At 42.3% G+C, this 13752-nt stretch overlaps 1 protein-coding gene across 1 annotated transcript; it reads right to left on the bottom strand.

Annotated features, from left to right (window-relative positions):
- Positions 1-97: 97 nt before the first annotated feature.
- Positions 98-11978, bottom strand: LOC146578303 (butyrophilin-like protein 2). Its single transcript, XM_085257937.1, has 7 exons — positions 11790-11978; positions 6128-6475; positions 5051-5374; positions 4863-4961; positions 4108-4434; positions 2144-2467; positions 98-2078 (listed from the first exon to the last, which is right to left on the bottom strand). Exons 1-7 carry the CDS (start codon positions 11824-11826, stop codon positions 1987-1989), a joined length of 1551 nt encoding a protein of 516 aa, XP_085114063.1. The 5' UTR covers positions 11827-11978; the 3' UTR covers positions 98-1986.
- Positions 11979-13752: the final 1774 nt, after the last annotated feature.

Genomic DNA, 13752 nt, shown 5'->3' with positions numbered 1-13752 from the left:
TAAGCCACTGTGGGGCTGTGACACGCTCGTTTCCATGGCAGCAAACACGAAGCATAACGTCAAAGTTTCACACCGTTAACACCGTGTTAGTGTTCACACGTTGTGTTTTTAATGTTATCACAGTATTCCTACCTCCCACTGACTCGCATCGCGGGTTTATCTGTAAATTTATATACAATACAATTTTATTTATATAGCACATTTAAAAACCACAGGTATGCCAAAGTGCTTCACAGAACGAGTCAGAGCAATAATAGGTACAAATACAAAACACAAAATACAAATAAAATATACTAACAGGCGGGTGACAAAACTAACCAATAATAAACAGCATAGTAGGCACACCCCGAAAGGCTGAAGGTTAAAACATTATAAATATTAATAAAGCGAAAAAGATAACTTACAGTACAACAAAAATGCAGGCTCTAGGGGGCGGGGAAAGCAAGGCTAAACAGATGAGTTTTTAATCGAGATTAAAAAGATTGAATTGAATCAGACGCCCGAATAGCTAGAGGGAGGTTATTCCAGAGGTTAGGGTGCAACAGCGGCGAATGCGCGGTCACCTATATCGCGGCTTCCTGCGGCCTAAACCTGTTTTTATTTTCCTAGATTTTAATTATTTTTGCGGTAAAATCAGCATTTTCCGACTTAAAAAACAACAACAGCGTTATAATGTGGTTTGTGGGCACATTGGGTTTTTTTTAAATTGCTGTAAATATATTAAATTGATAAATAAAGGCGTGTTTTTTTCCACCTGTCACAGAACAGCGTGCAGAGTATCGGAGCTCTGACATGAAGAAGCTCATGTTTCCTTTGTGGAGCTTCACATGTGACCCTGTGATGTATTTCTATATTCATGTTTTTATAGAAATAATTTTTCATAATTTAAACAGTTTAGGTTGTTATCTTTGTAATCCTTCATAAACTCATAAAAATTATAAATTGAATACATCCATTTCTTCCATAATTTGTGTGATTATTAACAAAGATTTAACAGAATATTAGTGATGGTCATAGCTGGACTGGCCATCGGCCCACCAGGCAAATGCCGGCCGATGGGGGTTTTTTTCTCGTTTTTTTCCCCTAACGGTATAAACACTGAAAGGTGGTGGATGGCCAGATGAAGGGAGATCTAGTCAAAATGCCCGGGACGATTTTTTGTCCCAGTCCAGCCCTGGTGATGGTTGAGTATGCATATATTTGATTTAGATTTTTTTAAAGGCAATAAAGAGATAACCTGTACAATTAATCGAACCTGAAAAAAAATTGAAATAAATATTTAAAAACTCCAAAATCATCAAGACATGCAAACTATTGACCACAGCTGGTTCACAGCATCTCCTTCCTGGTTTGGTATCTCCTTAAAACATCTTGTACATCTGTGTTTGTTAACTATCAGGTTTGTGACCAATTTCATTTTCTTTAGAATAACTTTCATAAAGAAAACCAGATTTGCAATTTTATAAGAAATTGCTTTGATCAACAACTTCTAATCTGTGTATTACAGATTGGAATAACCAACCTGACATAGGAGTGTCAGACAAATAGAGAATGACGGCCGTAGTGATAGATGTACCAAATGACAGCAACATCAGGAAAAAGGAACATTAGAAGCTGGAGAAATACCCAGGCCTCAGTGAAGAGCTCGAGTAGATGTGGAGGGTGAAGGTAACAGTGGTCTCAGTGGTAGTGGGAGCACTCGGTGTGGTGACTCCCGTGCTAGGCGAGTGGCTCCAGCAGATTCCAGGACCAACATCTGAGAGCTCTGTCCAGAAGCAGTTCTGAAACAGCTGAGATTTTTTTATTGTTTTATTTCATAGAGGCAGGTTGAGCATTTGTACTGTATCACTTTAAAGGACCGTCTCTTTCTCTGCATGAGACCTGTGAGTCTGTTTTTGTTCGGCTTCTGGAGATTTGAGTCACAAACAACAACAACACACTGACTCCACTCTGACATCACTGATCAATAATCAAAGAACACACAGATCAAACTGATTGATCAGCCATCAGAGGAGTCGGATCAATGGAGCTGCTTCTGTTCCTGATGTCCCCTGTTTGATCCTGGACCTGAACTCTCCCTGCAGAGGAGACACAACACAGTCAGACACACACACAAAAACCACCAACCAACCATCCAACCAACCTTTGAGAAGCAGTCTTTTCCTTCTGAGGAGTACAACACCCGTTTTGACTTCACATCTGTATCTCCCACTGTCTCTCTCTGTGGGCTGTTTCAGCGTCAGACTGAGGTCTCCAGTTTTTAGAGGGTCTTCATTCATCGTGGTTCGCCCTCTGTAATCCTGGTCCTGTTCTTCAAGATGGTCAGATCCACTATGATACAAATGGACCTTCCTACATTCAGGTTCACAGTATTCCCACTCTACTGTGGCGTCTTCAGGCAGGTTTTGTGTGGTTTTGAAGGGCAGCTGGACAGACTCCGCCCCCTCCTCCACCTCCACCTGACAGACTGAGAGGACAACAGACACAACATGAGCTGTACAGACAGCAGCAGGTGTTCAGAGTTGTAGAGAAAGCTGAAGGAAGCAGATCAGATCAAACATGCAGCCGTCAGCAGCATGTTTGTGGCTCTAAGAGCATTTTCACACCAATGGTTCTTTTACTCTGGTCTGAACTTAACGGGACACGCAAAGCAGTCAAACGTACACACAGCTTAAAGTGAGGGATATAGCGACACAGACCAAGGAAAACATGGGGCTTAAATACACAGAGGGAGCTATCAGGAAACGAGAGATAGGACACAGCTGGAACAAAATCAGGCTAACGTGGCAAGGGATGGGACAGGAAACACTGACATCCGACACGGACCTTCAAAGTAAAACAGAAAACACACCGACTGAACTTACAGACTCACGAGCAGACACATCACAGACATTAGCTGCAACTGTCCAAAACTGGACTTCCTCTCTCTGTAACATGCCGTCAAAAACAAAATGCACCAGTACCAGTTCTTATTTCTAACAATCACAAGTCCTGATCATGTCTCATTTTCATGCAAATTAGATCCTTTTCTGAGAAGCTGCAGAGAACCCACACAGTCACAGGGAGACTGTGCAACCTGCACTTGACAACAGTGCTAACCACTGTATGATCTGTCACTATGGGATGGCAATTTCACCTCTCCTTTCACCCAAAGGAGATAAAACAATGAATGACTGAAGTTTCTGTCTTCAGTATTGGAGAACTGACTCTTAATGACCAGCATGCAGACACAGAAACAGACAAATGCAATGCAGCCTAAGAGCAAGTCAACATCTGATTGGCTCCTGTGTCTCCAAAATATTTTCATCTTGTTTGTATAAATTGATGAAAGAGTCATTTCAATATAGATTTTGTCCTGAAGTATTGTAGTTTTTATTTTGCCTTTAGGACCGACCATAGAACCAAGTCCGCTAGAGCTTATCTTTATATTTTTACATGCTGTAGTGCCATTCTAGAGAGCATTTCAAGTTGCTATACATCAATACAACTGTTATAGCTCAGATTTTAATAATATGTATGCATTAAGTCCACAGTAACTACATAAATTGCAAAAAAGTGCAATGAAGCAAAAAAATTGAAATCATCTTAGGGTTGTTTTTTGTTTGTTTGTTTTTTTAACTTATATTTCTAGTTAGGGAAATTTAAGAGGTTTATCCCTCAAAACTGTAAATACAAAAAAGTTGCACAAAATAGTTTCCCACCTCAGGAGATTTATTTTGAGTGTCTTCTTAGTTTAATTTATGGGATACGCCAATTTTTAAGCGTGTTTCTGGAATATTATGTTATTGTTGCTGCAACTGCTTTTCATGCATTTTTGCATGTGGAAGGAAACCCTGACTTAGGATGAGCTGATGGAATAAGATGTAAGTGCAACTGGTTTCATATGCAAAAACAATTATTACGCTAGCTTATGTGATTGCAGTTCTACAGGGATTTAAATACAGTGACGCAAAATGGAGCGTGTCTTAACCCAGTCTTAAAGGGTTAAGCTTCTTTCATCAGAAAAAGATAAAAGATTGTTGGTCAGCCAATAATGGTAGGAACAAGCACGGGTCATCTAGTTACAACATTGACCTCTGACCTTTGACCTGTATGTACAACACTAACCTCTGACTTTCAGCTCCACCTTTCTCTTCAGCAGGATGTTTCCCTCCCTGCTGTAGACGGTGCAGGTGTAGGCTCCTGTGTTTCCATCTGTGGGGTGTTTCAGGGTCAGACTGAGGTCTCCAGTTTTCAGCAGGTCTTCATTCATCTTTGTTCGATCCCTGTAAACCACTTCCTGTTCTCCAGGCTGGTCAGAGCCGTTCTCATACACGTGGACATTTTTGTTGTAAGAGTTACTCCACACGACTTTAGCATCTTCAGGCAGGTGAACTTTGGTTTTGAAGGGCAGCTGGACAGACTCCACCTCTGAATCCACCTCCACCTTGGGGTCTGAGAGGACAAAAAAGCACAACATGAGCACAGTTTATTTGACTGGATGAAGTCAAATATTTGCAGTTCAAACATGTTTGACTGGTTCCAGTATGAAATATTCTATTTTTTTTATTAGTCCTTTATTTATCCAGGTAAAAAATCTCATTGAGATTAAAAATCTCATTTCCAAGAGACACCTGGCATCATGGCAACAAAAGTCACTCTAACCACAAACGTCATTCTAACCCTGTTAGCTGAGGGATATGATGAAATTTCAACATGTCCATACTTGCTTTATGGCTTAACCAAACATAAAGGCCGAGCCAGAGATAATGTTCATCTGGATGGTGATTATGAACTTTCTGAAGGAAAACTGACTATAACGTAGCCACCAGAGGACACCTGCTAACCATCAGCATTGTGGGAGTGTAGTAGGAGACACTTACCTGGCATGAAATAGTGCCGGAAATGAAATAAAAGACCTCCAGAAACCACAAGAAGACCCAGGAGAACCAGGAGAGCTGTGGCCCAGGGTGGAAATTGTTCTGTGGAGAAACACACAAAAAAAGCAAGATCTCTGAATCGTGACTTTGATTGTTAGCATTGACCTCTGACCTGTGTCAGCATCACTTACCTTTGACCTGCAGCACTACTTTCTGTCTCAGGATGTCTTTGTCCCTGTAGATGGTGCAGATGTATCCTCCACTGTCTCTCTCTGTGGGGTGTTTCAGGGTCAGACTGAGGTCTCCAGTTCTCAGCAGGTCTTCATTCATCTTCGTTCGGTCTCTGTAAAGTCCATCCTGTTTCTTAAGGTGGTCGCTTTTGTGTGGATACACATAGACCACTATGTCAGCACAAGTCCACTCCAGTGCGATGTCCTTTGGCAGCCCAGGTTTTGTTTTGCAGGGTAAGAGGACAGACTCTGACCCTTCCCCCACTGTCACCTTCATTGGGTCATCTATGAGGACAAGAGCAACATTATCAACCACAAGAGCAGGAGCCGAAAAACATTAGTGGTAACTGAAACCTGATGAACATCTGCATTCCTGAGCTCTGACTCTGGCTTTTTACTGGTGAAGATGTCTGATGGTATTATTTGGTTTACCGGGCATTACTCACCAACAGGGAAACCACTGAAAAGTGGGGTGAAAAGAGGGGAGTGGACGAGAAGTGCTCAGTGTATCATGGGAAGTCCTCCCAGCACTTTGAGTGTACAGCAGCAGGGATGGTGAAAGGTTGATGTCTGATCTTAAAAGCAGAGAGGTTCTCTGTCTCCTGAACTGAGACTGTGCCCTTTATTCTGGATGCCTTCATTAAACATTCACAGGTTCTGTCTCCAGCTTAGCCAGTCCACCAAAGAAAAATCTCCTATGTATAAGTATTATAAGCAAATACTTTATAATGCAATGGCTAAAAACTCAGATTCACAACATCATTTGCAGTGGCAAAAGCAGACACATTCATCTTAGAGTTACAGAGGAGTCGTTCCATCTCGCATCAGCACATTTTTAGAGCATTTCCTGCTCATCCATCTGATTTGCATAAAAAGTGGCTGTAGATGGTTCAGTTCCTGCCGCTTTCATCTCCCTCAACCTCTTTTGTCCTTCCTTCCAGTTTTTTTAAGGATATACTACCTCTCCATTTGACCTCTAACCTTTGTCTACAGGACAGATTTTTTCACCTGTATGTTCATCTGGGGTTTGTTGCTGACCTTTGACCTGCAGCTGTAAATCTGTCAGTCTCCATTCTCCTGTCCCATCACTCATGGTGCAGGTGTAGTTGCCGACGTCGGTCCGTTGTGGTTTTCTCAGAGTGAGGCTGAAATCTCCAGTGTTCAGAGCATCGACCATCATTGATGTGCGCCCGCTGTAATGCTGGTTTTGTCCTGTAAGGTCATCTCCTCCTTCTTGTGTCATGTGGACAGTTTTGGGATCCAGATCACTGCGAGTCCACATCACTGTGGGTTGATCAGGAATGAAGCCTGAGAACCGGCAGGGCAGCAGAGCAACCTTTGCTTCCTCATACACCTGCACCAGCACAGCCAGGGCATGCTGGGAAACTGAGGACACATAAACACAGATTAGCTGCACGCTGTGAGTTTGTCTCAGAGACCACATTTATCTGCAGGGAGCAGAGTAGTCAGCCAATCACATTAACTGTAGTTTATTTTAATCATCAAGGGTTTTCAGCTGTAGTTGACAAAGTTAAAGTCTTGCACCTCTTTAGTCGAGCACATATCCATGAAACTGCAGTTTCTGTTCTGTTCAGTCTCACTGCTGCGTTCGACTCTGTTGACCATGAAATTCTAATACAAAGGTCTAACAGGTCAGGCACCTGACTGCCGCTCATCATTTCAAATGAGTAAAAATTCAATTTCAATCAGCAGTTTTCAATTTTTACAACTAAAAATACCATCAGGAGTTTCTTAGGGGTCTAAACTATAGTATAAATGTTGCTGATACTAAATGGTCTGCTTAAATAAGTTAATATACAGTGGGGCAAAAAAGTATTTAGTCAGCCACCGATTGTGCAAGTTCCCCCACTTAAAATGATGACAGAGGTCAGTAATTTGCACCAGAGGTACACTTCAACTGTGAGAGACAGAATGTGAAAAAAAAATCCATGAATTCACATGGTAGGATTTGTAAAGAATTTATTCGTAAATCAGGGTGGAAAATAAGTATTTGGTCACCTCAAACAAGGAAAATCTCTGGCTCTCACAGACCTGTAACGTCTTCTGTAAGACGCTTTTCTGTCCCCCACTCGTTACCTGTATGAATGGCACCTGTTTGAACTCATCATCTGTATAAAAGACACCTGTCCACAGCCTCAAACAGTCAGACTCCAAACTCCGCCATGGCCAAGGCCAAAGAGCTTTCGAAGGACACCAGGAAAAGTATTGTAGACCTGCACCAGACTGGGAAGAGTGAATCTACAATAGGCAAGCAGCTTGGTGTGAAAAAATCAACTGTGGGAGCAATCATCAGAAAATGGAAGACATACAAGACCACTGATAATCTCCCTCGATCTGGGGCTCCACGCAAGATCTCATCCCGTGGGGTCAAAATGATCATGAGAACGGTGAGCAAAGATCCCAGAACCACACGGGGGGACCTGGTGAATGACCTGCAGAGAGCTGGGACCAAAGTAACAAAGGTCACCATCAGTAACACACTACAACGGCAGGGAATCAAATCCCGCAGTGCCAGACGTGTTCCGCTGCTGAAGCCAGTGCATGTCCAGGCCCGTCTGAAGTTTGCCAGAGAGCACATGGATGATACAGCAGAGGATTGGGAGAATGTCATGTGGTCAGATGAAACCAAAGTAGAACTTTTTGGTATAAACTCAACTCGTCGTGTTTGGAGGAAGAAGAATACTGAGTTGCATCCCAAGAACACCATACCTACTGTGAAGCATGGGGGTGGAAACATCATGCTATGGGGCTGTTTTTCTGCCAAGGGGACAGGACGACTGATCCGTGTTAAGGACAGAATGAATGGGGCCATGTATCGTGAGATTTTGAGCCAAAACCTCCTTCCATCAGTGAGAACTTTGAAGATGAAACGAGGCTGGGTCTTCCAACATGACAATGATCCAAAACACACCGCCCGGGCAACAAAGGAGTGGCTCCGTAAGAAGCATTTGAAAGTCCTGGAGTGGCCTAGCCAGTCTCCAGACCTCAACCCCATAGAAAATCTGTGGCGGGAGTTGAAAGTCCGTGTTGCTCGGCGACAGCCCCAAAACATCACTGCTCTCGAGAAGATCTGCATGGAGGAATGGGCCAAAATACCAGCTACTGTGTGTGCAAACCTGGTAAAGACCTATAGTAAACGTTTGACCTCTGTTATTGCCAACAAAGGTTATGTTACAAAGTATTGAGTTGTATTTTTGTTATTGACCAAATACTTATTTTCCACCCTGATTTACGAATAAATTCTTTACAAATCCTACCATGTGGATTCATGGATTTTTTTTTCACATTCTGTCTCTCACAGTTGAAGTGTACCTCTGGTGCAAATTACTGACCTCTGTCATCATTTTAGGTGGGGGAACTTGCACAATCGGTGGCTGACTAAATACTTTTTTGCCCCACTGTATCAAAAATGTTTGTTTCTGTCTGCTGTGTAGGCACATTGAAATGTGCATTATGAAAAAATTGCATTGCTTTAGTTGAGTGCATTGCAGGGGAAGATCGTGTAACACTGATTCAAATTTTGCTAAAAAATAATCTCTGGGTTTTTTCTATAAAACTAGATCCTTGAAACATGAACTGTCTAATTGGTGCCAAGAAAAATGTTATTGATCTCAGAGGGAAATTCATCTGTCTGACATAACTCATCAGCCATTTGTATGAGAATTAAAAGCCTGATGAGTCAGTACTGATGGTTTCTTCTTCCACAAAGATGTTATGAAGTGGTCGATCAGAGTTGTGCATCTTCCCACCACTCCCCCCACTGTGCCCAGTCTGGCTCACAGAGACAGCTCTCCTCACCAGTTTGTCCAGTCTCCTTGCATCACTGTTCCTGATGCTGCCTCTCCAGCAGACTGCAGCGTAGAGCAGCACACTTTCCACCACAGACTGAACACCTTCAGTATTTAACTGCAGAGAGATCTTAGTTTTATTAACAAAACGAGGCTCTCGCCCCTTTTTTTATAGTTCGTCTGTGTTCAAGTTACAGTCTAGTTTGTTATCAGGGCGTAAACGTAGATATTTATCTTTGTTACCACCTCTGTGTGACACGAGCTTTCAAAGGCTAGAGAGGAGGCCTGAATCTTCATAGATCTGCTATCATTTCCTTTGTCTTTGAGGTGTTCAGTGTGAGGAAGATTTTATCCAGTCCAGTCGCTGAATCTTGTACACAACATGATGGCACCATCACCCAAGTATTCCTGGTTATGGTAGGACTCACAGTTGCATTTTCAGTCTGCTGTGAGCTTGTCTTTGAGTATGTTGGGTTGGATGTATTGAAAACATTAGAAAAATGAAAGAAAAAAACATATAGCCGGACACCTTATTTTTGGCACTGGCACAATACAGGCTGCTTTCCACGCTGCCTGCACCCAACACTACTGTACGACAGCTGGGCAGCAGGTTTCATCCATCCATCTTCTGCTTATCCAGATATGAGTCACTGGGGCAGACAGACCCAGGCCTCTCTCTTCCCACCACCCTCAGTTCTTAGGTGGAGAGTACCATGTCATTCAGGCTACGTCCACACGTACATGGGTATTTTTGAAAATGGAGATTTTCTGTTTTCGTTTTAAAAAATAATCCCGTCCACACATAAAGGCAGAAATGAAGGAAAACGCTGCTATGAACATGCCAAAGCAGCAGGTGGAGCTAGATTCCTAACCGTGTAGAAATGTTGGCCAATCAGAAGTCTAGAAGCCTCGGTGGGAAAAAGTAAACAAAGCTGGGGCATAGAAGCAGAACCGAGTCGTATGTGTGGAGGGACAGTAACTGTGTGTATATGTAAGCATTTAAACACTGCAGAGAGTACAAGTAACAGTAACAGTATTGTAGAAATGCGTTTCAGTGAAACAATAACGTGGCGCACAGTGTGAAGCTGCGTTTTCTCCGTTCAGCTACAGTCTGACCATTTCACCGGGAAAGTTACATTAAACTTGAGAGGTGTAGAAGTGACTGCTTCTGTGCTGCTTCCTGTAGTGCTGCGTGCAAACACAGTGCAGAGCTTCTGCTAAACCACAACATTGTTTTTGCTGACAGTCCTGCAGACTCAAAACCATCAACAAGCATCCAGCCTCACTTACACACACAGACACACACAGTAGCGGTTTTAGATACGGGCGACACGGGCGGTTGCCTGGGGCGGCATCACGGGCATCGGCAAAAAATAAATAAAAGTTGCTCGTACTCATGCTGCCCCGACATCAGCCAGCGCATATTGGGAATGGCACAGGCACCGATTGGTTTTCTATCACCCTTTTGCTGGGAGTAAGGGCGCCCTTCGTTTGCGAGGTGCGCCTGCAGCACAGGGAGGAGAGGGCGGGGCGGTGGGGGAGTCTCTGACTGGCTGGAGCAGCATCTAATAACCAACTCGCAAAATAAAACAAAATAAAAACAAACCAACAAACACGAAAACAACAGACATCATGATACAGACTTATAATTTGCACCGATGTTTTTTCGAAATTCTATAAAGTGAGCGCGAGAGCCCTCGGTGCGCCTGCGCGCTGCTGAAGTCAAAGTAAACTTTATTGTCATCTCCGCTACAGTCCAGTATATAGAGAGACGAGACGACGAGGCTCCAGTTACAGCAGTGCAAATACACAATATATATAAGAAGAGTAAGAAAATAAACATACACTTTAGGACTCGGGGTAAAGGGCTCAATAACAATTTAAAATTTACAGTTTGATGATTTAAAGTCTCACACACAACCCGTCGAAAGGGGAGGGGCCAGCTGCTTCCAAATAGAGCACATTTCATTCATAATGTTGTAAATCCAAGCCCATTATGTGTTCATGATTTGAATCCTGGGTTGTGTGAAATCTCAGAAATGCACCCTCGACAAAGTGAATCTGTGAACTAAGGTGTAGGTGTGTTAGATCATGTTGTGGTGATCCTTGGGTTGGGGGATGGGTGTTCATACTGGAGTGCAAAATTAAAACCAAGATGGACAAGAAAAGTTCAAAGCCATCAGGTCCTCAGTTTAGAAAAAATAGAAAAGAAGAGGAGGAGAAACGAGCAACAGATGCAGGTAAGCAGATGTGTGATTGGATCATGGCAGGTCATCCTGAACCAATCAGAGTCAGAATACTTTATTAATCGCTAAGGTAATAATGTGAGTTACAGTTGCTCCAAGAAGAAATGGTAAAAATAGCAACAGTAACAGACTAAAGTCCAAACAATACATTATGTTACAAATTTTAATATTAATTAGTCAGTGTCAGTTGTTGATTTGTCCTGTTCTCATTGTGTGACGAATTATGATGGCTGTTTGGTAGCCGTTTGCATACTATGCATACTCTCTCTCTCTTCATATGTGCGTGTGGTGGTTGGGGGGGGCGCGCCAGAGGGAGTGTTCGCCCGAGGCGCCAAACAGGCTAGGACCGCCACTGCGTACACACACACACACACAGCACCAAGTTTCCTTTGGTCACATATGAAATGTGAGTCCGAGCTTCAGCTACACAACAACACACACAGCAGCTGACTGTAACATGAGCTCATCTGAAAGGCACCAAGAAGAATCCAGAGATTTGAAAGTTGCTGCTTTGGATTGTTAGTTTGATCTGAATCAGAATCCAGTGTTTGATGGAAATCTCCTCCTGCTGCACTTCAACACATTAAAGAGAGAGAGATGAAAGAAAAGCTGATGATGAGAGCAGAGAGAGGAAGGTGTACTTACCGTGCAGGAGGATCACAAACACCACAAACATCTTCATGTTCCTGTCAAACTCAGAGACTCTTTAAAAGCCCTTCAGGACATCAGCTCACAGCAGCTTCACTTTCCTCTGCTGATCATCTACTGACACTCTCACACTGCTTCAGACGGGACATGAGGCTGACGGCTACAGTACCCACTGTGACCATGTCACAGCTGATCCACAGAGTTAAATCAAAGTCTGTGAGGAGAAGTGTGAGCAGACGGCTCATTAAGGTGTGTCTGTGTCACAGATCATTTACAGCCCGACTCGACCAAACTTCAGTAAAGCAGCAATAAGATGTGAACTTTGAAAAAAAACAAAACAAACTTGTTAATGTTTAAATTTGGTTCTTGAATGACGAGTTTACAGTTTCAGGTCGGTGTTACAGTCTGTATGTAGAGAAGAACAGAAACTCAAACTCTGATAAACTGAACCTGCAGCCGAGCAGGTCAGGACTTCCTGTAAGATCTTAGTTTTTACTCTCTGATGGTTTAACTTCAGCTTTTCAGCACATTTATTTAAAATTACAGTCAAAACCCATAAAACACTTTAAACCAGCTGCAGGTTTGATGTGTTTCATTCATTTAGTGTCATTAAATAAGTGAACAGCCTCACCCTGTGTAAACATGTCTTTCATTCCAGATCAGTTAATGTGATGCTGTTAATGAAACACTTTGAATCAAAGCTGAAAGTCACATGTTGGTCGTGCAGCTGCACACAGGATCTAAATAAAGGCTTTACTGAAGCTTCGATGCCTCGTTTTAAATGTAAAGCTTCTCAAAGAGAAACAAAGAAGAAGAGGCAGTCAGTGAATGTGACACAGACACATGAAGAAGTCAGACAGCTGGAGTAAAGCTCTGATCCTGGCAGAGGGTAAAATCAATGATTAACTTCTACAGTTCAGGACAGAAGGACTCTGGGCTTTGTTTCAAAAACCGTGTTAACGACAGAGACGTTTTACAGGCTCAGAATGGACTTCAGTCTTTTCTGGGTGTGACAGAAAGAAGCTGCTCTAACAGCACACATGCTGATATGAATGAATAACAACCATAAATTCAGATTTATTGTAAATTAAGTGTGTCTGTAAATAAACTGTAAAACAGGAGGTAATAACATCTCTCCTTCATCTGTGGAAATAAAGCTTCTTCTTTTTCTTCAATATTCAGATTCATTATATTTACAATGCTGTGATTTTACTGTGTTTGCTCAGACCCAGCAGACTGAAGGATCAATGCATTTTTGAATAGATCAAAAAGCGCCCAGCAGCGCCCCCATGTGGCCACTCATGACCCTGTATTTATTTGAAACTTTCCCACGCTCACAGAGCAGCAGCTTCCACATCCACACTCATGATGTTCACTGGTCTCGGGTTTATTTTAAAACTGTTTGAAGAAAATATAAGGTTTAAATAAACTTTATTTTCTGTTGCGTTTAGGTTTATGAAACAGTTCAGGGTGTGGGAAAGCTTTAAGATCACACGAGTGGATTAATGAAACATTTTCATGCTCCCCAGTTAGACTGTTACTCTCACGTGTGATTGAAAACATACTGATGGAACAAATGTGCTTCACTGACGTCTAAAACACACGAGGCTGCTGTGACTCAGGGGGATGAGCAGGTCATCGACAAATCAGAAGGTTGATGGTTTGCTTCCCCTTTGCAAATAAAATCTGTTTGGGCAGCTTGTTGATGTGAATGTTAGATAGAAAGCATTTATGTAGAAACACTGTCTGAGTGAGTGATTTACTTTTTGTCTCACTTGATACAAGATATTTTTACTTGAAATAATGAAAAATCTGCCAATAGAACAAGTGGAAATTCAAGATTCACTGGCTAATAAGTTCACATATCTTACTGAAATATTACTCTTTAGCTGCTTTTGTCTTATTTTAAGTGTCATGACTTTTTTTTCACAAGAAATAAGACAAACATACTTGGTAAGAT

Source organism: Mchenga conophoros, linkage group LG3 (assembly GCF_057382185.1).
Source record: "Mchenga conophoros isolate Kocher_MC1m ecotype Shallow Benthic linkage group LG3, M_conophoros_male_GT1.1, whole genome shotgun sequence".
Lineage (NCBI taxonomy): Eukaryota > Metazoa > Chordata > Actinopteri > Cichliformes > Cichlidae > Mchenga > Mchenga conophoros.
This window is presented reverse-complemented; position numbering and strand designations above follow the sequence as displayed.